Source organism: Lonchura striata, chromosome 2 (assembly GCF_046129695.1).
Source record: "Lonchura striata isolate bLonStr1 chromosome 2, bLonStr1.mat, whole genome shotgun sequence".
Classification (NCBI taxonomy): Eukaryota; Metazoa; Chordata; class Aves; order Passeriformes; family Estrildidae; genus Lonchura; species Lonchura striata.
In genome coordinates this window covers 32,687,893-32,714,679 of record NC_134604.1, presented here as the reverse complement: position 1 = coordinate 32,714,679, position 26,787 = coordinate 32,687,893, and the positions used below count along the sequence as shown (strand labels likewise).

The window sequence follows — 26,787 nt, the reverse complement described above, 5'->3', positions numbered from 1 at the left end:
TGCAGATTTAGGGTTGCCCCCATGTGTACCTTGAATTATCCCACTGCCCTCCAACCCATTACCCCGAGTGCCTGAGCACAGTGCCTGGCAGCAGAGCAGCAGGCAGGGCTGTGAGCTGGCAGGGCTGAGGGACAGCCTCAGGGAGTGTCTGTGTGTGCATGTGCTTTCTGTGAATGTCTCCTGGGAACCAGTGAACCCCCCAGGAGGTTTCAGAGGGGCTTGACAGAAGGATGAGATAATTAAGTCTCCATGAGTTTCATCCACAAGGGTGAGCTGGAAGAGGAGAGAAATCATTTTTTAACTAAGGAAAGGCTTTCACACGAGCTTACATGTTATGAAGCACCAGGGAATCCACTCATTCGGGTGCCCTTTCAAGCTGCAGGAATGAACCTGAGGCCCTAAAATCAACGAAAGCATGAGAATCCAGCTGACGGGTGAGTGCCATTGGTGCTGATCTCCACAGAGCTGTGTTTCTCATAGCAGCTTTTGGCTCCATTTCTCTTTTTTGCCCACATTTAATGTGTTTGGCTTCACAGCCTCCTGCCTCTCTGTCTTGCCAAAAAGGAAACACCCACGTTTCCCGGAGCAAAGCAAGGGCACCATGTGAAGCTACGAAGGTTGAGCTCTGCCATGAGAGTTGGTGTGAAAAATGCTGACTACCTTGCCCTTCCAAGCCTGGCACATTTGAACATCCACAGAGGGTCACTCCCAAATCCTTTTAATGTGGGTTGTTGCACAGTGGTCAGTGAGCCAGCATCTAGGCTGGCAAGACTCCCTCCTCCTCCTCCTCCTCCTCCTCATAGTATTTTCCCTGTTCTTAACAGTTTTCATTGCAGGCATCCATCATCAGACACGGTGGCACTTGGCAACCTTGGGGGGGGATTTTGTTTCTGTGATCTTGTTCAGTCTCCAGTTGAGGCCAGCTAAACTTGAATCCTCCTGAGCACCCTTCAGCAAGGTCATTACTGTGTTGCCCAAAGGGACGAGTCATTTTGTGTGCCCCAAGCCTGGCTCCTGTTACTTTCCTCTGATACCCTGTCATTCTTGTCTTGGGTGAGAGTGAGTAGGTCATCTCCATCACCTTCTACCTGCCACTGATGGTTTCCTCAGCATCTCTCCCATGCTGACCGAATTCCAGACCTGTCTCACTAGTTCCTTGCAGAGAAGCCATTACAGCCCTTTGATCTTCCTTGTTGCCCCCTTTGTGCCAGCAGCTGTGATGCTGGCTGTGCCACCCAGACAGCTACCATGAGAAGGTGCAAAGGGTTGCCTAGCAGACTGTGAGTGCAATATGAGCCAAATCAGGCTAATTTCTCCCGTTGCAGAGCTTAGCTGAGCTGGAAGTGGTTACAGACGATGAGACAGCTCATTAAAGTGGCTGAAAATTAACAAGCCTCAGAGTTTTTCTATAATTAGAAATCATCCCTGGAAAGGCAAGCCTATCCCAAATATCCTGCTACAAGCCAGATTCCTTTAGATGACAGGAAAAACATCCTCACACTTTACTATCAGCTTCACCCCCATGATATCTCGAGCTCATCCTAACAAACCAAATTGGGTGGTGGTTTTTGCTGTGCATAGAGCCTGTTAAACTCATAAGAGTCTCAGTATCACATTGTAAGGCACTTTTTCTGCAGCCTTTAAGCAAAGGAAGTGGCATGCCAGGGGAAGGGGAAAGCATCCTGACACACCTCTCATTGCTGATATCCAATTCTAAGTCCGTCTGTATTTCCAACCACCTTCACCTGAGAGATTGAGGGCAGAGCAGTTTAATTACAGGGTTCATTGCTAGGCCTGACATGGCTGTGTATCTCTAACTGATTAAAACTAAATCTCAAATTGGCTTTTTCACATTCTTTTCTTTGTTCAAAACCACTTTAATTCAGCCTTGCTTTGAAACACAGTGTTTAGAGCTTGAAAAGGGTTCACTGATAGGGAATAGATAGCAGCCCCTTCCTTGTCTCCTTCTGGGTCTCATGGATGCTCATGGGTGTGGGACAAAAGAAACCCCAAAAGACAATGCCCTGCCTGGAAATTTTCTCTCAGCCAAGCCCAAGCCTGGTCAAAGTAAACCTTGTCCTCTTTTGAACATCTTCCTGGGTGTCATAGAGGGCTGGGAAGAGGTGACACAGGGTGGGAGAGCAGTCACAGTCTCCAGGAGAAGGCAGAGGAGACATGTGCAGTGCTGTTTTGTCTCATGATGCCCTGTCCTGGGGTGACTGTCACTGGGCATTCATGGGTTGACTCATCTGTGCAATGAGGTTTTCCTGAGCAGAGGCTGGTGTACATTTGCCAAAGAAGCCTGGGGCAGGAACTGTGGCTCCTGCCAGCACAGAATGGGTACTTTTGGAGCAGATCCTTGTTCATAGAATCATAGAATGGTTTGGCTTGGAAGGGACCTTAAAGACAATCTAGTTCCAACCTCTCTGCCACAGGCAACCTTCACTAGACCAGGTTGCTCTAAGCCCCATCCAGCCTGACCTGGAACACTTCCAGAGACGGGGCATGCACAGCTTCTCTGGGCAATGAGGGTAGGAATTCAAGGTAGCCCAAAGCTAGGGCTGAGAGAAGGGAAATTGCTGACAGTGCTGTGGAATTTATTTTGCTCTTGCAGAGGCCAGAAAGCTAGAAAAACTCAGTTATCAAAATGCTTTGCTCCAAGTCATTTATTCATGCTGCGTTCCCATGTCCAGCCCTACTTGTGTAACAGCCGGGAAAGCTCTTATCAGAGTCTGATACCAGAGTCTCAGGAGGCAAGAAAAATCTCTGAGCAGTTTGCTTTTGCTTCCAGAAACCCAAAGTTGAAAAAGCAAACTAAACTCTGCTCTTGCTCTCGGTGTGCTCACATGGTACAGGCTGACTTGTTCTGGTGGGTTGGTCGGCTCTTGAGCGCAGGGTTGAGTGTAGCCAGTGGTGGCAGCTGGGTTTGTACAAACAGACCTGGAGAGCAGCAGCCTTGATGTAAAGTAAGTATGGCTGTATATGTATGACAAGTGAAATACCACATCACAGGCTGCTGGAACATCCTGTTTGGTTGTTGCAGCCCCGTTTCCTGTCAGCCTTCCAAGAGGCCACAAAGTACAAGCCTGGGTATCCTGTAGATTTCCAGGGAGCCGCTGGCTCTGTCTGTGCCACACCTGCCTGCACCTCCTCTGGGTGCTGCTCCAGTCCCCCACAAAGGATGTGCCACAGCAGGGTGGTGGGAGAGATTTCAGCAAGGAATAACAGAGTGGAGAACAGAACAGGGCTGAATAGCAGGAAATAATTCCAGATAACAAAATCCATGCGCAGCAGCAGGAATGCACCGGAGGCTCTGCACATGGACCATTCGCAGCCAGCCCCAAGGCAAGAGCTGGGCTCCAGGTTCTTCCTGTGAACCCCTTGCTTTCCTAGCACCTTCCCACTGGTAAGGGCTCTGCCATCCAGCTTTCAACAGAAGGAATTACCCAGAAAAGGTTGCTTTAGTCAATGAGAGTTGGAAAATGCCAGTGCTGCCCATTCCCATGCTAAATGCTGTGGGTGGATGTGCAGTGGGTGGCTGCGCTGGTCCCACATCAGGATTCAGAGTCTGAGTGGCCTCATCAGGTCTCCATATGTCCACTCTTCACTGTGAGTGGACCTGATTATGGAAGAGTAATTTAGATTTGGAGGTAACTGAGGTCAGAAGAGACCTTTGGAGGTCTCTGAACCAACTCCTACTCAAGGCAGGACTATTTTGAAGTTAGGGCAAGTCTGGAGGTAAATCATGTTACTCCTGGTCTTGTCCAGCCAGGTTCTTACTGTCTCCAAAGATGGACATCACCCACCACATCTGGATTTTTTGCTGTTCTGCCCCTCATTGTGACACCTTTTCCTTACACCCGATGAGACTTTTCTATCATGTCTCATGCTATCCACATGCTTCTCCCAGTAGAGTTGGGTCCATCCGTTCTACACCTTCCAGGCAGGAGCAGTCCTGGACCTCACAGAGTTTCCTGTGTCCTATGCTCTCAGACAGCCACAGCTTGTCTGGTGGTGTAAGTACAGCCTCACTATTTGGTATTTTGGTTTTCTATCCCATCCTTAATCGGGCACTCCAGCATCCCATCAGAAATGCTGTCAGTTCCCTCACATCCTAGAGAGAAATCTTTATTTTCCTAAGATTGACCATGCAGCACAAAGCTACTGAAATCTTTCCAAACGGAGAGCTCCTGTAAAATAAATACAAAGAGAAATGTTTTCCACATTGTGTCACTGTAGTGTTGCTTGTCCCATTCACAGAGGGCGGAGGTGGGGAGCGAGTCCTCCAGCTCACACCAGTGTACCTGTAGCTCCCAGCCATCCCCCACCCTTCCTTCCCTGGTAGCAAACTCTGATGGCAGGAGCTGTTTATGAAGCTTGTGTATTTTTTAATGACCTTACAAATAAATAGGCTTTAGCCTGTGTTTGTGCCTCAGCTCCTTGAAACCCCCTCTCTCACCCCGCCGTGAGTGATGCTCGGTGCAGGACGTCTCCTGCTGGCTCTGATGCCCTGGGTGGATGTCACATGTAGTGATTCTGCATGTGCTCTGAAGCCTAATTACACCTCCAGGAATGGGGGAAAAATCCTGGGAGGGAAGGTCAGTTTGGCAGCCTGAGATACGCACTGGGTTGGGATTATTTTGCATCACCTTCCCTCTATTCCTCAGCAAGGAGGAGGCTCTTTGTACCCCAGCAAGGTTTCCTGTGCCCCGCAGGGTCTGGCAGCTGCAGTGTGGTGTTATTAGCTCTGCCAATCACGGCTCCCCCGAGCGGGGCTGATAATGAACCCACCGTGAGCTCGGGCAGCTGCAGTGTGATTAGCAGGGAGCAGCCTCCATCCCTTTGAAGGGTGCGAGGAGCAGGGTGGGGACCTGTCTGTTCCCAGCATCATATGGAAAGGTGCTGTGTGCCAGCAATGGGCAATGGGGGGATCTGGAAGGGTGGGAGTGGGGCTCAGGGGGGTCCTGTTTGCCCTGGGAACTGGGGACACTGGGGCAATCAGTAAGCACAGACACTACCTGTGCAGACAGAGGGGCTTTTCTTGCTGCTTACAAATCTACTTCCAAGCCACATTTCCTTTAACACTTACACAGGGAGGAGAGAGGTGTTCTTGCATGAATAATAAAACCAGCATCCTCCTGTCCATCAGACGAGATAAAAAGCCCCCAGGGACACAGAGGAAGACAACATTATTATACAGGTCACCAGTAGGTTATTCTACAATCCTCCTGTATGGGGCTTCACTCCCTGATGCTGGCAGAATAGGGGACCGTGTTCCTGCTACAGGGCTGTGGGGAGGAGTGGGCAGGACAGGATCTGCCCCAGTGCTGGGTTGCAGAGTCCAGCAGCTGTAATTGTTGCAGATAGCAAAAACAGTACACCACTGAAGGACCCAAGCCACCCGAAACATGCTCTTGACATACTTCTGTCATCTTTATCCCCCTTTCCCAGGGGTGATCTTGTCAGGGTGGCTAAAGTGGTGACAGCCTGGAGGGGACATCAGGGTGACACAGTGAATGGGAAGAACAGTGAAACCTTTCCAGGTGTTGTGGTCTTTCTCACGTGCTCCTGAAGTGTGAACTCCTCTCTGCCGCACCAGATGTGAAAGGAGCCAGAGGGAGAATGTGCTCAATGGGGTGCAAGACTCATCTGCACTGCAGAGTGAAAACTGTGTAGCTGGGACAGACTTATGGCTTTCTGTGCATATGGTGGCACCCCCATTGGCAGCTGGTGGCCACAGAGGCAATGACAGGAGCCATCCTGCACCCAGGGCTTCTCTGGTTCTGGGCAAATCTGGGACACAAGCACCTGTTTGTCCTGCTGTGGGGTTTCCTGTTTGAATCACTCTGTCCCCAGCTTCATCTTGGTGTGAGAAATTTGCCTGATGTCATGGCTAGGTCACTCATCCTGCCTGCCAGCTTGGATTAGGTCCTGTGATTTGTGTCAGGTCAGATTTTGGAAGGTTTATTTCACACTGCTGGTGTGCAGTGCTGGTGGGCATGAAGTTGGTGTCCGGGGAGAAGGAACAGGACAGAGAGATTCCTGGGAAATATACAGCTCCTGTCCTGTCCTGTCCTGTCCTGTCCTGTCCTGTCCTGTCCTGTCCTCTCCTCTCCTCTCCTCTCCTCTCCTCTCCTCTCCTCTCCTCTCCTCTCCTCTCCTCTCCTCTCCTCTCCTCTCCTCTCCTCTCCTCTCCTCCTCTCCCCTCTCCTCTCCCTATATGTGCTATAAGGGTGTGGTGGTAAAAATACTAGTATTTCAGATTAGAGAGATGTGGCTCAGAAGTTGATCCTAATTGAAAGAACATCCCTTTCAGCCCAAAGCTAACAGTCTCTGTTTCAAACTCCTCAGTTTGAAGTTGAGATAATACTGGGTGGGCCACTCCTACAGGCCCCACCATGAGCCATCTCTCCATGTTGTCACTCTTTGCTTCCTTCTCACGATTGTGACACTTGGCAAGTTCCCCAGGGATGGATACCTGGCTTTACTGACATGTACATTATAATTTCCCTCACCTCTTTTCTTTTTTTCTGGAACAGCGTATAGGCTGGATCTCTGTGTTCACTTTGCAGGGAACAGGGGAGCAGAGAGGAAGATGCTGTCTGAATGTCCCTCACTATAACAATAAAGCCTCTCTCTAGGCTGTCAGCCAAGGAATTTGGATTATTAGTCCCTTGGAGGCCCCAGATTCTCTGAGCTCTATACCCTGATGCCACCAGCTCTGTCACAGCATTGCACCATCAGGACAGCCACAGGGGACATGAGGGACCTCACTCCTGGAGCGGTGGGATGTTATCTCCTGCCATCCATGGTGGTATCTCAGTTGCTCAAGGGCAGCCACCTATGTGGTTTGGCTCTTCTGGTTCCTCACCCAGCAGATGGAACAGGAAGGGTCCCAACCACTGCCTGAACCCCCCAGAACATCCTTCACTCAGCCAGTGAACCCAGCAGCGCTGCCTCACCTCTGCCAACCCAGCTCTCCATAAAACAACCAGCTCCAGGTAGCATCCACTTGGAAAGAGCTTCATTTTGTAAATTTAAACTTTGCCACTGCACTACTGAGGTGGAAAAAAAACTGAGCATCAGCCACGGTTCTCAGTGCCCAGGGAGGATTCACATCGCAGTAGGAGCACGATGGGCACTTTTTTTTTAACAAACAAGTCTTTAAAAGAAGTACTTGCCAAGTGTCAAAATATTTCTCAGTGATATTAAGGGCTTTTGGCAGCCATAATTTAACTGTGAAGGAACCTGATGCCAGCAAAAGACCTCACAGCTGGAAATTTGTGCTGCAAAGCAGCATTTTATGGCCGTTAAGCTGTTGGCCTCTCAACGTTGTAAAGCTGTTAAACAAACACAGCCCTTGGCTCACAACACGTGTCAGGGAGGCACGGTGTTTTGGCAGGAGCAGGCTGATGGCAGCAGAGGCTTCAGAAGAGCTGTGAAGAGGTAGAAATAAGCAGAGAAAGAAAATTCAAGTGGAGGATGAGATGCCCATGTGCCATCTCAGCATCATGCTGGGAGAAGGTGGTCTTGGAAAGAGTGTGTAGGTTCACATGGAGTTACATCCTCCCCTGGTTTGGCATCAGATAAGATGGCCACACACATATGGATCCTATACATCTTACTGCTGTCACAGCTGCTGGTCAGTAGATGTTTAAGTCACTCTCTTGCAGGAAGGTGATGTCCTAGGGAATCTCAATGTAGAAGATTTGGATGGTATTGGTAGCTTTGAATTGGGAAATAGGTGTCCCAGGAGGATGAGCCACATGCTGCAAACTACATATCCTTTGTTCCATATTGTGATATGTTGAAGCAAGCTGCATTAGTGCCGACAGAGATGCCCCAAGAGCAGCCACAGCCTAGCAAACACAAGCTGATCCCTAGTCCCAATAAAGGCATAGCAAATCCACAGGGAATAAATAAATTACACTTGCTGAGCCCAGCACTCAAAAATTCAGAGAAATGTCCACAAAAATAAGGAGGTTCCTGTCTGTTTCTTTACTGTTTACTTCCACTCTCTTCTGTCAATCATTGCTTATTCCTCTGGCTTGGAAGCTGATCTTAGGAGGCAGGAACATCTGGTCCTGCTGCAGGGAAGTGTGGTAGGAGATGCCTCCAGCTGTCCTGCCTAAAGCCACCTGTCCAGGACAGGCACTCCTTAGACTGCTGCCATGAGCTCTTTTTCTGGGTCAGAAGCTGTGTTAGAAGAACACCAGTGATTCTATCATCAGGAGGGCACAACACAGGGATGGACAGGGTGGTCTTTCCAGGCTTGTGGGACTCCTGCCCTATCCAGTGGTCCCACCCTCCAGTGATACTCCACCTCCTGAAGCTTTCCAAGAAATATTGTGCCTACAAGACCCGTTCTTTTGCAACCAGCCTATGTTAAAACTTATCCAAAGCAACCAGACTATGCGTGTGGCACTGTTTTCTCTGCCAGATCTTGGCTGTGTGGTACCTGTCATTGCTACTGGACAGGCCAAAGAGAACTGAGGAGTTGTGGTTCTCACACTGTCAATAAAAAGAGAAGTCGTGGTAGCATCAGTTGTCGTGCTTGCAGCATTTCCTCCTGGTTTTTTCATGAAAGCTCTAAAGTCTAGTTTCTGCACTTTGTGGGTGTTGTAATGCAATGCCTCAGCCTTGAAGGGAGACTGCAAGACTGGACTTTAGATGGTTGTAAAGCAACAATATAAGTAGCAAGAACTGGTGCTGAATGTCTGCATTCAGGTGCTGGTTCATGTGGTTGCACAACTCCATCTTATTGCAGTCCCTTCACTGATGCATGCCCATGTCTTACGCCTGCCAAGTGGCTGCAAAAAATGACTCAGTCTTAACAGGAAGAAGCTCATGGGACATTTACCACCTAGAACTAAGAAAAAAATGTTCATAGGTTTGTTTCCCAATGATTTGGATGATCCATTTTGAGGAGATGGACTAGTAAATTATTGCTGCTGCCTGATGAAATTGGCTTTTCCTTCCCTGATGGACACAGCTCCACTGTATCTATTTTGTCACTCAAAAGCAGCCATTTTGATGAGAAGTGGGTGAGATTAAGCCAAAATCTGCTAGCCTTGCACGTCCTCTTGCTAAGCAATTTGCTGCTTCGCTGCCTTTGGAAGATTGCACTGAAGTTGCTTTCCTGGCACCAGAAGCCGTTTTGAGAATTAGTGCAAAACTAATTTGATTACAAATCTCAAAGACACCAACAAAAGATATTTTTAAGCTTTTGAGAAGTATGGTCTGAATCAGACTGTTAGGGAAAACACCACAGGAATTTCTTACCATCATTTCAGCAATGAAATTCTCCAAAACTGTGGGATCCTGGTGCAGTTGGCTGGCTGAGATCTAGCACGTGCTCATCACCAATATGTAAAGCTTGTGCTCAGCACCTGGGCATTATCATGAGGAACCCAGCACACTGCTTGCCTTGGTGCCTCTCTTGGGTTACTATAGGTGTTTGTTCTTCCTTCTTAGAAATATCACATGCTTCCTCATAACCCAACCTCTTACAATCATCAGAATTCCAAAGCTGGTTATATATTAAAATATAAATAAGGTAAATCTCATGTAAAAAGCACCACTGTCCAGAGCCAGGGCAGGATGGTGGGGATCACATCCCCTCCCTTGACATCCTCTGGTACAAACTGAAGTCTGTGTCAGGTAATGCAGGAGCACTGGTCGTAATTCACATCATGCTTAACCACATGCACCTCTCAAACCTTTGCTGCCTTCAAAGACACCCTGAACAAGCTGTTTCAAGGACTATGCTTAGATGTAATTCTCCCCTTCCCTAGGCCATGGGAGCTGAGGCCTCTGCAAGGGAGCATAGCTCTGTAAAGGGGAGCAGCTCGAGGTGGTCCCTCAATGCCATTCATCCCTCCCAGAGGTGCCATGATCCTCACACAGAGCACACCCCAAAGAAACTCTATGCTCACCTCATGGTGTGGAGGGTTACACCTGCATGGTTTTCCCTTTCAGTTTTAGCCTTTAATGTGTTATACTTGTGGCTACTCCCCCTCCTGTGGCCTCCCAAATGTGTCTGGCATGGGGGGGGCAGCAGGACCACAGCTCTCAGGGCCAGGGCTGATGGCTGACATTTGTTCTGCTGGTTTGCTTCAAACTCTGCAACCCCCTGAGTCCATTCTGCAGGTAGTTTGGCCAGAGGCTGCTGTCAGCAGTGCTTGGAAGAATCAATGATAACCTTTTCCTTTGCTAAGGAGTTGCCTGCGTGCCAGGGAGCAGAGGATGCTGAAAAACAAATGAAGCTGGGATTCTCCATGGGTCTCTCTGGCATTATTCCTGATATTTAAAAAAAACAAACCAGTTCTCCTTTGGTTTTATTAGTCTTTCTATCCTGGCATTTAAACAGAGATTGGCATGGTCAGTATCTACAGAGACATTCTATGATGCTCTCAGGGGTTTGTTTCTCTGAAGGTTAGGACATCCCGGTGTTGCATCCAAAGTGCCTCAGTGCCTCTGACCTGCTGGAAGGCATTTTGGCATTGTGACACCTGATAATGCCACTGCACAGAGTATCCACATCATGGAGAGAAGAGCATAGGTTCCTCTGAGCCACAAAACTTTCACCTTTTGGGGTCATCCTATGCTATGATGCTATTTCGATATTGAATTCTCCTGGATTTTAGTATTGAAGTGAGGAACTGAGCTGAGTCTCTGCACCTCTTGCAGGTGTGCCTGAGCAGCATCCCAGAGCACCCCATGGTGGAGAAGTGTCGTGTCACCCTGTTCCTAGCAGTGGATTTTTGCTCTCATAAATTCAGCAGTGGGGTTCATGCTTGTTGTTGTCTTGGTTTCAGGCATGGAAGAAACGCTGGTTTGTCCTGCGCAGCGGTCGGATGAGTGGCGACCCCGATGTCCTGGAGTACTACAAAAATGACCACTCCAAGAAACCTCTGCGCGTCATCAACCTCAACTTCTGCGAGCAAGTGGACGCGGGCCTCACCTTCAACAAGAAGGAGCTGCAAGACAGCTACATCTTCGACATCAAGACAAGTGACAGGACCTTCTACCTGGTGGCTGAGACTGAGGACGACATGAACAAATGGGTCCGCAGCATCTGCCACATCTGTGGCTTCAACCAGTCCGAGGAGAACACAGGTACTATGAGAGACAGGTCCACTGCTAAGAGCATCCTCTCTCCTGTCCTCCCAATGGGCCCTGGGCCTCTTTCAGATCAGACCTGTAGGAGGGGATGCATCCTGCTACAAGGCTGGGGGGGCTGAAGTGGGAAATGGATGGAATGTGGGAAACTTTCATTAGGCTTTCCTGCCTTTGACATCTAAAGAGCTGTCTTGACTACTCTGAGAGCCAATCATTTTTACCCTCCATAACTGTAGACCTTTCAGTCTCTTAGAAGTTTGTGGGGGCATTTGGGGACATTTTTAGCTGCAGCCCTTGTCCCTGTCCATCACCAAAATCCCCTTGAGAGTGGTGGGAACCAGCAGTGAAGATCCCCTTTGGTCAGACATTTCAATCCCTTGATGGAGTAGGGGGAGAAGCTTTACTGGAGCCACCTTCTTCTCCCCTGCAGTTTTCCTTGCTGGCAGGCTCTCATGTGGAGGACAGACATACTCCCTGCACCTGCATCCCCATCTCTTCCTGGAACCCTCAGGAAAAGCGCTGGGAGGGGAGGAAGGAAAACTCCGGGTAGTTTATGTGCAGTGAGGGGACCTATTGTCTGAGTTCTACTCCACCATCCAAATACTCAGTTGCACTAAGGCAAGACTCTGCATTAAGCACTAGTGAGCTGCCTCTGTTTTCCCAGCACCACAAGGGCACACATAAATTCTGGGTGAGATGGGATGGGGGAGTGAGTCTGGGGTGTAGCTCTGCAGTCACCTGCCCATCCCTTTATACGTGGTACCATCTCTGGGTGTCTTTGCTTCATCTCATCCATGGTCCAGTCTCATCCAGGGGACTGCAGGCCTCTGCTCTGTCTCCATGAAACTCCTCATAACAACGTCCAGCTTGAATCTGTTTTGGTCCCTCGTGGAGCAGCTGCCATCCGCAGGAGTTGAAACCCTGCCAAGAGCTTGTCAGGCAGGACAGCAAACAAAGCATCACGGCAGCGCAGATGCGATCCTCGCTGACTGACGCATGAAACAGGATGTCACCTTGGCAATGGGTGCACAAGTGGCAGAAAGGATCCTTGATAATGTTGCCAGCCAGGTCTTTCAGGGAAAGGTCAGGCTAAATAAATTACATACCGTTCCAATGTCAGCAGTGCAGCCCTCGAGGTTCAGCAAAATTGTTCAGGCCCCTTTTTTAAGAGCTGTTTCGTTGCAGGATTTTCCATTTTGCGTACATTCAGCTGGGGGAACTGCTTTTCTTCTCATTTAGTAAAATGAGCTTTCAGCCCAGCGGCAGCAGGATCGATACGGGACTTCAGTGAAATATAAATCTGGGCAGCAAAAGGAAAAACAATCTCCCGTTTGCAAGTACATCTGTCCCAAAGGGCACACAGGGATCATCAGGCTGCAGAGATCCAAGCACTATTCCCTGCAGGATCATGGAGTGACATCAGCAAAAGAGGAACAAAAATCCCTATTTGTTACAGAATCACATCTCGTTAATGCTGTAGGGAAAGTACCCACTTGAAACAGTACCCAGCTGCCAAAGTTTGATTTTCTGAGTAAGCCAAGAAAAAGCCTGCAACAGTGAATGCAGCAGATGTGTCCAGATGCTGCAGCAGAGAGGGAGCATGAATTATTCAGGGCTGGTGCTTCACTTTGGTCCTTGCTGAAGCAGTGACCCCATGCTCACCTTTCCTTCACCATCCCTGCTAAGTAATGACAAATAAATCATCAGTTTCCCAAAGTGGGTAATGTTCATTTGAAGAATCCATGGCCTGAGGCTGGGTGAAGAAGCTGAGGGGTCATTGGAGCATGATGGGTGTCAGAAGTCTTGTCCATCTTGGCATATATAAGCTCATCACACATCCTTCATGAGGTGTCAGCTGGAGGGAGTAATGAAGCAGTCATAGCAATGTTTATAACTCTGCTTTGCTGTGCTGTGCTCCCTCTTCATCATCTCCTTGAAGTCAAGGATTGGATGGATGGGAGAAGATTGAGAGTTTATGCAAGATTAAGACAATTCCTGGGTAGAAACAGAGCTTGGGACACTTGGCATTTTGTTCTTGGACCTTCCTCCCCTCATCCTCAAGCTTCTTTGTGCCTTGCTGTGGCCTCTGCCTTAGAGAATGAATGAGTTGGTAATTGGATGAACCAAAAAGGGGGAGGAAAAGGTAACCATCGTGAGCAGGAATAGCTCCATGCTAATTGTAGCAATTAGTTAACTAAATCTCCTTCTCCCAGCAGACAGGCAGCATGGTGGAACAAGATCAGGAACTGCCAGGGAAGCCACTGTGCACATTTTTCTGGTTGTACTTGTTCCTGGGTGTGTGACTGCTTTATACTGGCCCAGAAGCCTTGCTGGGTCTGACACCACAGCCAGGCTGTTCCCAGCTGGGCTGTACTCACATCCCAACTAGGGGAACACTCCATCACCAGCAAACACATTGACTGCACTTGCCATCATATGCTGAGTTACTGTCTCCTCAAAGGGACACCCACCCCACATCAGCTGAGCCCCAGCCACCAGTCACTAGTTTGCTTCTAACCCAGTGGTGATGGAGGACAAACTCATTAGCTTTTGGGGCAGCTTGAGGAAAAGCCTTTTCCCTACCATCACCAGCACGGGGTGCACGGGGCCACCAGCTCCCCGTGATGGTAGGGAAAAGGCAGGGTAAAAAGGCCTTTTAGCATGATTTAGTAGGCAAATGGGCAACCTGGAAGCAGTAATGCAAGCCCTCTGCACCAGTGTGGGACCATCCATGCTTAGGTACTGCCCATGGTCCCAAAAGGCAAAGCAATTAAAAGGCAAACAGATTTACACCCTTTGATACTTCTTGCAGTTTGCAGCTCAATGGGAGAGTGTAAATTTTCTGCCACTTGGTTTTCACATTAGTCCTTCATGTCCTGTCTAGACAGGGGGACTCTCAGGATTAAGGAGGCTGGACTTCAGGGCAGTTTAATGTCATGCCATGGCTCACTGCTGGTTTGCTGGTCTCCAGCTGCATTATACATCTGGTTCAGCGGAAGGAAGCTCGTTTCAGCCTCGGGGGCCTGAATGTCAGTGAAGCAGAGGGTCCTGCCAGCTGTCCCAAGGAGCAGCTGCTCCCCAAAGCCGCCCCAGTGGCTTTGTTCCCTGCCCTGACCTGAAAATAATTGCACAGCAGCACGATTACGTCTGCCAGGAGAAGGGAAATTAAATTGATTCTAAAGTATTTATCCAGACTGTGGCAAAGCTCTTTGTTTCTATTAACACCTATTTACTTTGAGAGCTAATTATGATTTTTGAACAAGCAGAACCTCACAGGATCCCGGCTCCTTTGTGTGCCTGAGGAAGCCGACCATACTCAAGGAAAGTAGATTTGCTCCTGTCTCAGTGCTGCCTTTACACTGCAGTTTGCACTGCTGCCACCTTGGCTGATCCAAATACAATGGGGGGAGACCAGCCAGGGACCCTGGGCCACAGGCTGCATGAGAAAGGCCAGCACGTGGTTATTTCAGACCATCAGCATTTTCCCTGCCCTAGTGGGCAGGCAGCCAAGGCTCAGCTGTGAATTGGATTTTCTCATGTGCTTTGTTTGTTGAAGTTAAAAGAATACCAAATCCCACTAAACATCTCATGTGCCATTAACCCTTTCTGAAGCTGATGCTGTCAACCAAAACCCCTCCTTGTCCCATCCCCAGTATGACAGAGGTGCAGCTACAACAGCCTGCAGTTTAATTTCTCACAAACCAATGTGTGTACCCATGCAGTGAGCATCTCCTTGCAGGGGCCCTTTTTGACTTTTGAAGGAGTCAATAACTTTATTAACTTGATGTCAATTTACTGTGCCACCCCCAGCACCTCCCTGGAGCTCCTCTTCTACCTCCTCCATGGAAAAGGGGCTCTTTCAGGGGCTTGGATTTGTGGGTGCTGACCAAACATCGGTGGGAGTTTAAAAGCTTATTCATGCACATCTTTAATGGCCCTGTGCTAGAGGTTTAACCCAGACAGACATGAAACGAGGGAAGGGAATATTTGTGTGTAAGTAGATATCCTTGTGCTGAGCTGAAAGTTCCCTCCACTTGCAGAGAGTGAGGAAGGCGTGGAAAAAGGATGGCACAGGCTCCTGCCCTTATGGGTTGTGTCTGGCAGCAGTAGCCTCTCCCACCCAGTCCAGGCATGTTATCTTTTTTTTTTCCCAACTGGGACTTAATTTATTTTATTTATTTCTCTGCTTTCTGTCAGGGAGTTGCTCCAGAGCAGTTCTGGGTTCTGGCTAACTCCCCACTCCATCTCCAAGGCGTGGCATTGGTATTTTACATCATGACAGGGAGCAATCCCAGCAATGTCTCGCTGAACATAGGTCAGGACTGAGCATTAAAGTTTAATGGACATGTGTCTCTCCTTCCTCCTTCAACTCAGACATGCTCATTCTTGCAGTTTAGTGGATCAGCTTCTGGATCCCAGTTACTTTCTGCTCACACTGGACAGATCTGCACCTCACATGCCTGCATGTCTTTGCCTTGGTTCTGCCCCAGACCCTCCACCAGTTGCCCCATTCCAGCCCATGACAGCAAATTCATTGCTCTCACTTGACTTCCTTTGGCTGGGGGTCCCATATGGGCCACAGGCTGGTTGCCCCCCAGCCTGCTGCCTGCAAGTTTGTGTTATGAGCCCATCTGGCTGCTCTTGCACGCTCCTCACTGCTCTCCCAAAAACATGTTTGTCCCAGCAACAGGCCAGTGATAGCTCTTGCCCCATTGATTCCTTGCAGCTGAGCTTGCCTGGCTGTTTGCCCAACAAAGGGAACTCAAGATGGACCAGAGAAGAAAACAACAGAGATACCCCTGAAGACTTATTGGGAGGACAGGAGCTGCCCAAAACACAATGAAGAGGCTATGGCCTGCAAGACTAGAGTAAAACCAAGTTTAAACACTGTACGCCACCCACCTCTCCCAAACACTCCCAAGTCACCAGTGTTCCCCATCCCTGCATGCAGGAGCAGGGCACCAGGGAGCACGTGCAACGTGACAGTTCCTGCATTCCTGCCACCACTGCCTTTTCCATGGCCAGGAAGAACCAAAGCAGAGGGGAAATACACAAGACCAGGTATTTCCTTGCTATAGTGCCTGGCATATACCTCCTTCCTTCCCAACTTGTGCCCTGGAGGAGTTACAAGCCCAGACCCAGCCAGGGAGTGTGCAGAGGCTGGGGAAGGTGGGATGAGAAATGGAGTCAAGGAGGGATATGTTAGGATGTCCTTGTGTCCCTGACAGCACCCAGGCCCTGCTGTGTGTTGTTTTGGGATCTGCAGGCAGCACTGCCACCTAAGGGTAACAGAGCAGGCAGCCCCTTGTGGAGCCTTGTGCCCTCATGACTTTGTAGAATTATAGAATGCTTTGGGTTGGAGGTGACCTTAAAGATCACCCAGTTCCAACCCCTCACCATGGACAGGGACACCTTCCACTAGACCAGATTGCTCAAAGCCCCATCCAGCCTGACCTAGAACACTTCCAGGGATGAGGCATCCACAACTTCTCTGTGCAGCCTGTGCCAGTGTATCACCACCCTCCACAGGAAAGAATTTCATCTTAATATATAATTTAAACCTGCCTCCTGTCAGTTTAAATGATTCCCCCTTGTACCACTTAACTTTTTAGCTTCTGTTGCCAGAAGTCAATTAGTCTTGACTCAATCTTTAAGCCCTGGTATGAGTTGTACTTGGATATCAGCTCACATGGAGGCCAGTCTGTCCCCTGGCAGACAGTACAGCAGGCAGTGGACAAGAGTATGTTTGAGTTGAGCTTGACCATGGGCTGGACAGGGCATATCTGGTTGGATTCTCTCCAGATACCTCACCGTCCTACCTTTGTTCACCTCCCCAAAGACCTCATGTCCCCTGCCCCATTTGGGACTTGGAGGTAGCTTGTGTTGGGGCAGGAGTGTGGAGCCTTGAGCCCTGTACTGACCTGCTGTCCCACCATACATACAGATGCAGCCTTTTCCTTAGTGTTCCCATCAATAGTTTCAACACTCAGTGTAAAGGAACTCCTTCTTTTAAAACACGTATGTCACGTCTAGATCCACTGGTTGCACATCTCAAGGGCATTTGGATCAGACCCCCCTCATCTTTTCTTCCATGTTCTGAGTGTTCCTAACAAGGGAAACAGCACTGGCTGGAGATCTACTCTGGAGGACAAATGTAGATGTCATATCTCAACCCCAGGTTTGACCCAGCCTCACTGGAATAGGTAGCAGAGACCTGGTGGCCCAAACTTTGCACCAGGCTCATGGTTAAACTTCAGGTGCATGCAAGCACCTTCTTGCCAAAGTCACAGTTCATTCTTTAACATTCCTGTCACTTTAAATTTGTTCCAAACTTCCCTGACCCTGGTTTTCCTGCTCCACAAACAGCAAGTTATTTTAAGATCTGACACTGTTCAGCTTTTATTTCTGTGTAAACAATACTGGAGATGGAGTGGTATTGGCACAAAGGAGCAGCTTGAGAGCAGTTAACTGCCTGCTGTCTTTTCCCCCCTTTTTTCCTCTTTCCCCCTGGAGATAAGCTAGCTGTGGTACTGATGAGTCTGCTGAAGAGCAGAGCGCCACTAATGACCTGGAATATTCTTCCTAGAAGACAAAAACAGGGGGAGATCCTTGCTGATCTCTACCAGCTGGTCAGAGTGTCCTTGCTGTGAGTCCCCTGGCAGTTTGGAGGGGAAACTGGTGCCACTAAGAGTGAGACATGTTTGGGTGGTTGTAGTCTGTCTGTTTCTTGGGAGAAAATGAAAAAATATGTCTAGAATTAGGCTAATCATTTGCAACCTGAAAGTGGCCATTTCTTTCCCTTGGTTCTCCAAGGAAGTAGGACTGATGAGCTCAGGGCTCCACTTTCTACTAAAACTCATCCCACCTGTCTCAGCACTGCTATCAAGGTCTTTGCTATCTAGCTGGATCTTCAATGATTTCCTTTTCATAATTTCATTTACACCAGACAACAGTCAACCGCTGCTAATCTTCCATACCTTATTCCTCTTGCTGTACTCTGCTCTGCAGCATGCTAGGTTGCCAGAAATATTGCAGGACCAGCTGCACTGCTGTGGTGGTCTCTGTCCTTGATACCAAGAGGAAGTTTTCCTGTCCATATAGGTTCCAAGAAAAGGACTGAGGCAAGCATGCAGAAGGTTTCAGCAAGGGAAAGGGTCTTAAGGTATCTACATGATGAGAAACCAAGCCTCTGCTTCAGGGCATCTGATGTAATCAATTTTCTGACATTTGCAATGCTTAGACCAAGACTTTCTTAATAGTCTGGGTTTTGAAAATTTAGGAATTTTTAAGATTTTCTTATTTAGATGTTTTTATTGTGACTGTAGACATTTTGAAGAGGTAGCAAAAAATCCAGAAGATATGTGAGCCTGGTGTTTGCAAACCCATAACTCTGCCATCCCAGAGAGTCCATTGGAAGACAAGTGTTTTTTGAGCCTCCTTTGGCCATACCCAGCACTGATGGGAATTGGCAGAGGATGCAGCTGTTTGTGGGAGCACAAGGTTTGTAGGCAAAAAATGCTCTTATCTCATTGCAAATAATAAAACCATCAACCAGCAATAAAAAAAATTTATGCTCAGCTTTCAGAAAGGACCAACAGCCAAATACTCCAGCTCTTCTTGACTGTTTCCCAGCTGGCGCCCAGCTCAAGGGTATCCAACTGGCCTCTTCTGAAGATAAATACAGAGCTGGAGGACTGGGGCCTTTGGGGAAAATCCTGCCCTTTCCTGGCCAAAGTCCCACTGGTTTAGCAGAACTGAGGCTGGGATTTGAGCTGGGAGAGAAGGAAGAAATGTGAAGTTCAAGAGGTTTGAGGTTTTTTTAGAGCTAAAAGCATTGCCCAGCCTTTCCAGCACAGGTTCCGTAGCAGAGATTGACAAGCTGAGTTCACATCTCATCCCTGGGCAGGGCTGTCTCCTGGCCTGGCACCCAGAATCAGAAACCCATTTAACATAATTCTTTGTTTTGTAATTGGCTTATATGGCTGTGAGCCCTGTCAGATGAGCTCTGTTAGTTTAATGGGCACAGAGGAATTTTTAGGGTGACTTACTGACCGTGGAAAAATGAGCATGGCAGACGGTATCAGCAGTGCATCAAAAAACAAAATCATGCAAAGCCTTTGGAAACAAAAACAGCTGATAGACTTGGAGTGAAGTGACACTGTCTGAGCAGAACTGAGGGAGAGAGGCATTTTTGGGTGTCAGCCAACTAAGAGGAAAGTCACAGATTCGCCTGCATTTCTATTTCCCAGAGGGGTCTTGGGACTGTTGTAGCCCGTGTGCCCCAGTCATGCGCTTTGGGATTCATGGGGCTGCCATGAATCTGTGTCTGCAGAGTTTCTCAGGCATCAGGGCAGGACACACATCTGCAGGTGATGTCCAATACGTAAGAGCCAGGCTGGGAAATGCAATGGACAGAAAACCCAAAAATGCAAGTGCGAGCAGGCTGGACAAGGGAAAAAATTACCTTTGCAAAGGATAATTTTCTGGCAGTTTTTCACAATGTGACACTTTTTTTTTCCCCACCACATAAATGTATTTCCCCATTTCTTTCCTCCATACATTTCCCATTGTTCCCTCCAAAGCTTTGAGAGGGACATGGTTTTTTATATGCCCTGCACACTGCTTTGTAAAACCTGATAAAAGCCAGGACAGATTTAGACTCTTCATTTCCCAAACCACAATGCCTGTTTGTTTGCTTGTTTGTATTGCTTTATATTTCCAATTAAAACCAAGCCTGAGCAAAAAGAAAGATTTCTAAAGCCTTTAAAGCCTCCAAGTGAAGGCACATGGAGCAGGAAGGAGACATGAAGCTGTCGATTCCTGTGAACTTTCCATGACACCAGTCAGGGTTTGTTTCTAGACTGATCTTTATTTATGAATGCAGTAGCATTTATTACTGATTTTATCTGTAAAGATGGCATTTCTTCCCTAGACGGTTTCTATGCCTCAGTTATAATTACTGCCTACTCCTCAAACATACTTTCGGTTTATTTACTGTGGTACAATACCAGAGCTATGATATTGGCAATTACTTAGGGCTGCGGGGCTTACACCTGTTCCAGGGATGCCCTTGTTCCACATCCCAGTTCCCACCAGGATGTCTGAGAACATCTCTAAGGGTCCATCAGAGTGTAGATGTAGCCAAGAAACATGCCTTCTGCTGTGCCAGGTGCTGCACAAGCACTGAGCAGAAAGGCAGCCTCTACTTGAAAGGATTCATCACTAGGGCACAGCACAGATGTGTTTGGTGCATCTTTTATCCTGCCTGTAGCCATTTGCTGCCAGAGGCACATCAGCAATGGTGCCTGTTCCCTCCAAGCTGGGAATGGTCTTTAAAAGGATGTTTGGCCACAGCTCCTGAAAAATGTGTTTAAAAATGAGACTGTCCAGGAAAATTAGATGGTCTGTATCTCTTCTGTTCCCCACTTGCCCACAATCGGCTGCTTCTCTGTGGGATTCAGACACAGAAGAGAGTTACAGTTTCCACAAGATAGCCAAGGACCATCTTTGCCATTTTTCCATGCTTACAGTCATTTTAAGCCACAGAGGATGAAGCAAATACTTAAAGCTGTGTGAAAAAAGAAGTCCAGCCCCCAAAAAAGCCAACAAAACCCAGCAACTTTGAGTCTTTGTCCTTGGAGATACTCAAAGCATGTCTGGACACAGTCCTGACCTGCTGTTGCTGCCCCTGCACCCCTCTGGCTAAAAATCCTTTTCCTAATAGCCAACCTAAACCTCATATCAAGCACTTACTGGGGATGTAGCTTCCTTTCATACTTACTGAGTTGTTGTCACATGCCGAGGATTGTGACTGGTTTGCACCTTTGATTGATTGATTGCCACCCTTTATATCTGTTTATTAAAATGGAAAATAACATTTCACCTCAAAAATTTCATCATGTGCTCTCTCAGTTCCACATGACCTAATCCCATCCCGGCCAGCACAGCTGCTTGTGCCAAGTTTTGGTGTGATTACCTTCCATCATTTCACTGCCAGACTGTCCCTGGACTTGTGCGCTGTTGCTTTTGAAAGTAAGCTGGAGTGGAGTGACTCATTGCAATTGCCTTTTTTTTTTTTCCCCATAACTGACAATGAATCCTCTTTTTGAAGTGTTGGGCAGGTGTCTGGGCACTCACAAATACTTCATCACCTGTAAAAGTGTAGTGAGCAGCTGTGGTGCTGCCTGTGGCTGCATCATCACCTTCATCCCAGCCCTGCCAAGCACCACCTTGTTTGACATTGCTGTATGTGCAAGCCCTCCCCTCAAGGCCGCGTGTGCTCTGCACTGACTAAACCTTGATATAAAGCTTTTATGATGATAATTATTTTTGCTGGCTTGCCATGATGGTTCATATTGCTCTCCAGTGAGTCATGATGAAGTCTTTCAAATACTCACTTGAAATCCATAAATTCTGTGATTAATCTTTCTCCTACTTGATGGTTGCTTTGATGATTAGTGTTAGGGTCACAGCCTGGTCAACACATGGTCTTCCAGCTAAAAACAAAAAGGGGACTGATAAAAAAAAAAGGGAGAGTTACTTTTTACATTGTTATATAGAGATAGGACAGGGGGAAACAGTTTTAAACTAAAAGAGGAGAGAGTTAGACTAGATGTTATGAGGAAACCCTTTACTCGAGGGTGGTGAGGCAGTGGCACAGGTTCCCCAGAGATGCTGTGGATGCCCAGATGGGGCAGTGTTTAGGGCCAGGTTGGATGGGGCTCTGAGAAACCTGGTCTAGTGGAAGGTGGCCCTGCCCATGTTGTAGAGTTGGAATTAGGTGGTCTTTAAGATCCCTTCCAACCCAAGGCATTCTATGATCCTATGAAAATGCTACTTTCCTCCCTTGAGATTTGTCTGAAAAAAACTCCTGATGAGAAGACTGTTTTTCCCAGAAAGCACTGTGGTATCTCTTAAGTTTCTACTTTTTTTAAGTATCTCGATCCCAATTTATTGACTCTTGCGGCTTTTCCTCATCCCCGTGATTCTAAGAAAAGGGGGTGGATTTGTGATTTTCATTTGAAGCTCATTCATGCTTTTACAGCTTTATTGCAGTTTTTAAATACTGTTAGATCTCTTCTTTAGCATCAACATAACTCCTTCTGAGCATCTGAGACCCTGTTGTTTTTTTCTGTTATGCTCCAGAAACTCACTTCTACTGTTTCTTCTACCTCTAAGAAGAACTCAAGAGTTAAGGCTCGGAAATGCTTTGAGTTTCTTTGGCACGATGTTGGAAGGACCACCCTGTCCTCTGCCCACCAGTAACTTTTTTATGGAGATAAATCCATGCTGTCCAAGTCTTGGGCAAGCAGCTTTGTGTACTAAAAGATCTACCGTCATCTCAGTGATGAGAAGACATGCTACTGGTCTGGTGTCTCGTGGTGCCATCTGACTGCAGGAATGCCCTCGATCGTATTAGATAAGTTAAAATAGTTGCTTTAATAAGGTTTATGATTGATGAGCTGACGCACAAATGGGTTTTCTCTGTGGGTGCATTGCTGCGTGAATGGTCCCTGTGATGTTCTCAGATGTCTCCAGAGCAGTTGGAGTTGGGAGGTTGGAGCAGGCTGGTTTCTAGTCTGATCTAGTCCCAGTAGTCCCTGCATTCCTGTGGTTGTAGCCAAAAGTCATTATGTCCTGGCTTATTCTTCCCAGAATCTCTGGAGAAAAATGGGTCTAATGTACTGTCTATTTGTCACCATTCCACTTTTCATCCTGTAGATGAAGGATGAAGATGGATCTCACCCAGATCTATCTCAGCAGCCAAATACACTAAGTTCAGACGTGTCATGTTAGTAATTAAAATCAAAAATTAAATAAATCCCATTCCTGTGAGGAAGAAGGAGTGCTCAGAAGTTGCCTATATGGAGTCATAGCAATCTGGGGAAATGCTGTTCTTGCAGCAAGTGAAGCAGGTGACATGCCCAAAACAAACTCCCTTTAAAAGGTAGTGAAAATTCAGCATCTTCGTTTTCACTCCCTCTGGTATTCATTTTCATACTCTTTCAGTGTCAATTTTGATTCACACCTTTTCATTCTGAATTTGAATGAATTTCAGGAAAAAACAAGAATTGCACTTTCTCATCTAAAAAGCACATGATGATGATTTTCAGTCGAAGAGGGGCAGTCTGCCCTGAAAAAATGATCTGCTCTGATCAGAATGAATTGAAATACCTTGACCTTCTCCCCTTTTACTTAAAATTCACTTTTATCCTCTGAAGGTTTCTTGTAATTTCTGGCTTCAAATGATCCCTTGGCAAGCTCCTATTTTGATTAAATGGCATTTTCCAGCTGGAGGATGTCAGAAGATTTTCAGCTGGCCCTAAGCCAAGCGTGAAGCACAAGGCAATGCACTGGGCAAGAAGATGTGGATTTTGCTGTGGATGCTGGTTCCAGCTGTGGTGGGTGCACGGATGGGTGAGCTGCAAGGGCAGTAATGTCAGCTGGTGCTTCTGGCTTTTAAGAATGGGCCTACCACACTGTGAGCTGGTTTGAGCAGGGAAGAGGAGGGTGAGGAAATTCTGAGTAAGCCCATGGGATGGTTCCCAACCCATGAGCAAGAATCAGAGCAGGGATGGTTTGCTCCGGTCTTTGGATGCCAGTGGATTTTGTACCTGAGTCAGGCGATGAATGCCAAAATCCAAAAGAGTTACCATGAAGGAGATTGTGATAAATCTCCCTTACCTGAGTCTCCTGAGGACCAAACTATACATTACGCTCCATTGCTCCACTGAGCGCAGCTCTACTGCTGCTGTGTGTTAAAAATAACCACAAAACCAGCCCATGCTTTAGTGCACAGGGTTCAAACAGCAGCATCCATGCTGGGAGTTTGCTCTGCTTCTCAGTGCAGAAATATCCAGCGGGAAGAGACTTGCTTGTGCATGACCAGATGTGATGGGGAGATGGAGGGTGTCCAGGTGGAAACACTCATGCACAGGGAAAAGAAAAACAAGATCTTAAGAAGGAGCTGAACTGATGGTGACCAAAGTCTATCAGAATGTTAAGCCCAGTAGGATTGAGGACTCCAGTCCACTGTGCATCTCCTTTAGCCACCCTCAGCTCTTTCTTGGGGTGGTCCCACGGGGGCACAAGCCATTGTGGATGGGGAATGTGGGGACAGGGACATTACTGGAACTGACCCTAACACAAAATCGTTTGTGGGAGGACCTGCCAGCCCTGTGTTTCTGAGTGCAAATACCACTCCAAAGTATTGCACTGCTTTCAACCCACGCCAGTTCTTGCCTTTGGCACAAGCTGTGCTCCCCACTCCCTGCCAAACCAGTACAGATGTTTTAACACCCACCAGAACCGAGATAATTACAAGCAGAATCAAAAGACTGGTCAGAGTTGTTTTCTTTTAATTGCCTGAACTCTAAGCCATTCTCAAGCGAGATGCTTCCCACTTTATGACAATTCTTTCAAAGACATTTTTGTGGGACATGTTGCTAATCCTCATTTTATGACTAGAAGGATGTCTAGAAGCCCCAGCCAGGATGAGGATCACACCATGCCTGCTGATGTAATGGTTACCACAGAGTGAAACAAGTGCAGGGAAGATGAGTACTGCATTTGGGAAAACACTTTCCTGGGAAATTAGAGCTAATTTCTAACCAGCAGCTTTTCAGCCATGGTACTGCAAAGCTCAGCTCATTTTCAAATGGGTTTGGGGAGTGGCACAGAGCCATGTGATCAGCTGGTGGGCACAGGTCAGAGAATGCTTCAGGTCCTTTGCATCCTTCATGGAGAGATTTGCTTGCCATGGAGAGATTGTGAGCAGCTGAGATAAAGGAAGCAGCAGCATTTCCCATTGTAACAGAGGGAAGCCAGTAACAAACACTTTCTTCCTGGTCTGTGCTTGTACAACCCTGAGATACAGGAGTGTGGCCCATGGTGAGAAGTTTGGCTCTCTCAGACCAGTTGCAAACAGCCAGGTTTGAGTTTAACAGACAAGAACTGATTCAGCATCAATGAAACCATGTGTCTGCCCTGAGACCATTTAGAAAGCATCTGTGGGGAGGAGGACCAAGAAAACCTTCTCAGGCTTCTCTTTACATGAGCCACATCATGTCTTCTCATCTTTTTTCCATCAGGATGCTTTGAGGTCCTCCTGGATGTGCAGGTGAATTTTGTCCTTGCATTTGTCATCACTTGACTGTTTGGGAAGGAACTGACCAGCACAAGCCCACCAACCCAGATGGGATCAGGCTGTTTTCATGGCTTTCCCCTCAATCCCTGATGCAAAACTTCTTGTCCGCCATGCCCAGACATGAAAATTTCCATCTGACGTTATTCCAGTTCATTTCTGGTTGCTGTGGAGACCAATTTAAATGAAACTCTAGTATTTTGAAAGAGAATATGAGTCTAAGTCATTTGCCATGCAAGGTCCCATGCTAATAGTATTAGCATATTATTTGATTATGGCAATGTGTAGGGAATAAATTCCAAGTCCTTTTGCCATCATTGCATCTTAAAAGAAGAGGAAGAGAAAAACCTCTGGGCTTTAACCAATACTGAAGACCTTTACTGCATGTGAACTCCTGATTTCTGAATTCATAAAGCTTTGAGGGGTCACAGGCATTTTTAACCTCATGGCAATATGAATAGCTTGCTGGAAAGGACCTTTTCTTTCTCTCCTTCCACTGAGCACTGTTAATAGACTGTCTAATGTGCAGGACTTGGGTTTTTAATGATGGGCAGAAAAATCCTGGATGGCTTTTTGAGCTGTCTGCATTTTTCATGGAGTGCTGGTGTTGCAGAGCCCATCAGGAGAGCAGCTGGGCAAAGTGCAATCTTCCCATTGCTTATACAGATTTTTGCTTCTTGTGTTTCGCCCTCTAATACCTTAAGAATGACATCGCCTTCAGGATTTTTTCAGATGATCCCAGTATGTGTGCAGGGTATACTCAAATAAAAAAAAAAAAAAAAAACAAAACAAAGAACAAGGAAACAAACAAAGAAACAAAAAAAACACATGGAAAACTGTTGCAGATAGGCTTGTTTTGGAGAAAAGGCTACAGAGATGAAAAAGGGAAGCAAGAAAAAAAACCAAGTCAGTCTCCGCCCCTACAAGCATGTTTTCTGGAGTTGGACTGATTCTTGCTTGCTTTGACTTTCTGGGCTGTTTTCTGGCTGGTTCATGGACACAATATTGTGTCTATGAGGGTTAATGACTTCTTCTGTCTCCTCTCTGGATTTTTGCAGGGCTGGGCATGACAGGTTCACCTGAAGCTGTGCGAGAAATGTGGAGCTCTTCTGCAGCCACCTGTCCTCACCATTACCCCTTACCCCTGCACCACATCTCCCACCTCCCTTTCCTTTTAACTCATCAGCAAAATACCACCCACAGAGCAAAAATTACATTAATCTTACATAGAGGAGAGAAAAACAGAGTCAAACTCCTTCAGCAGCAGTACAGATGCACCCATGAAGAAGGGGACTCTGAGAGGAGAAATCTGGGGGTGCTCTTTCTTTCCCAAGCCTTGGCTTGCTGAGCAATGGTGAAGCAGGCCCATAACAATGTTGCTGTTTTATTGACTCCCTGACAAACTGGGAGTTATAATATTTCTTTCCCCCCAAGGTAAAGTGAGATCGAAATAAATTACTTCTGTAAAGAGCCAGGAATGGCAGTTTTTATGTAATACAAAGTGCAAATATTTGGGCCTCTTG

General features: G+C 47.3%; 1 protein-coding gene across 4 annotated transcripts in view; it reads left to right on the top strand.

Moving 5' to 3' along the window:
* Positions 1 to 26,787, top strand: part of GAB2 (GRB2 associated binding protein 2) — a 92,004-nt gene that overhangs the window by 41,733 nt on the left and 23,484 nt on the right. For all 4 annotated transcript variants that reach the window (XM_021533851.3, XM_021533849.3, XM_021533848.3 and 1 more), the window contains exon 2: positions 10,818 to 11,118. In XM_021533851.3, coding sequence (XP_021389526.1) covers positions 10,818 to 11,118 — 301 coding nt within the window. The remainder of the gene's footprint in view (positions 1 to 10,817; positions 11,119 to 26,787) is intronic.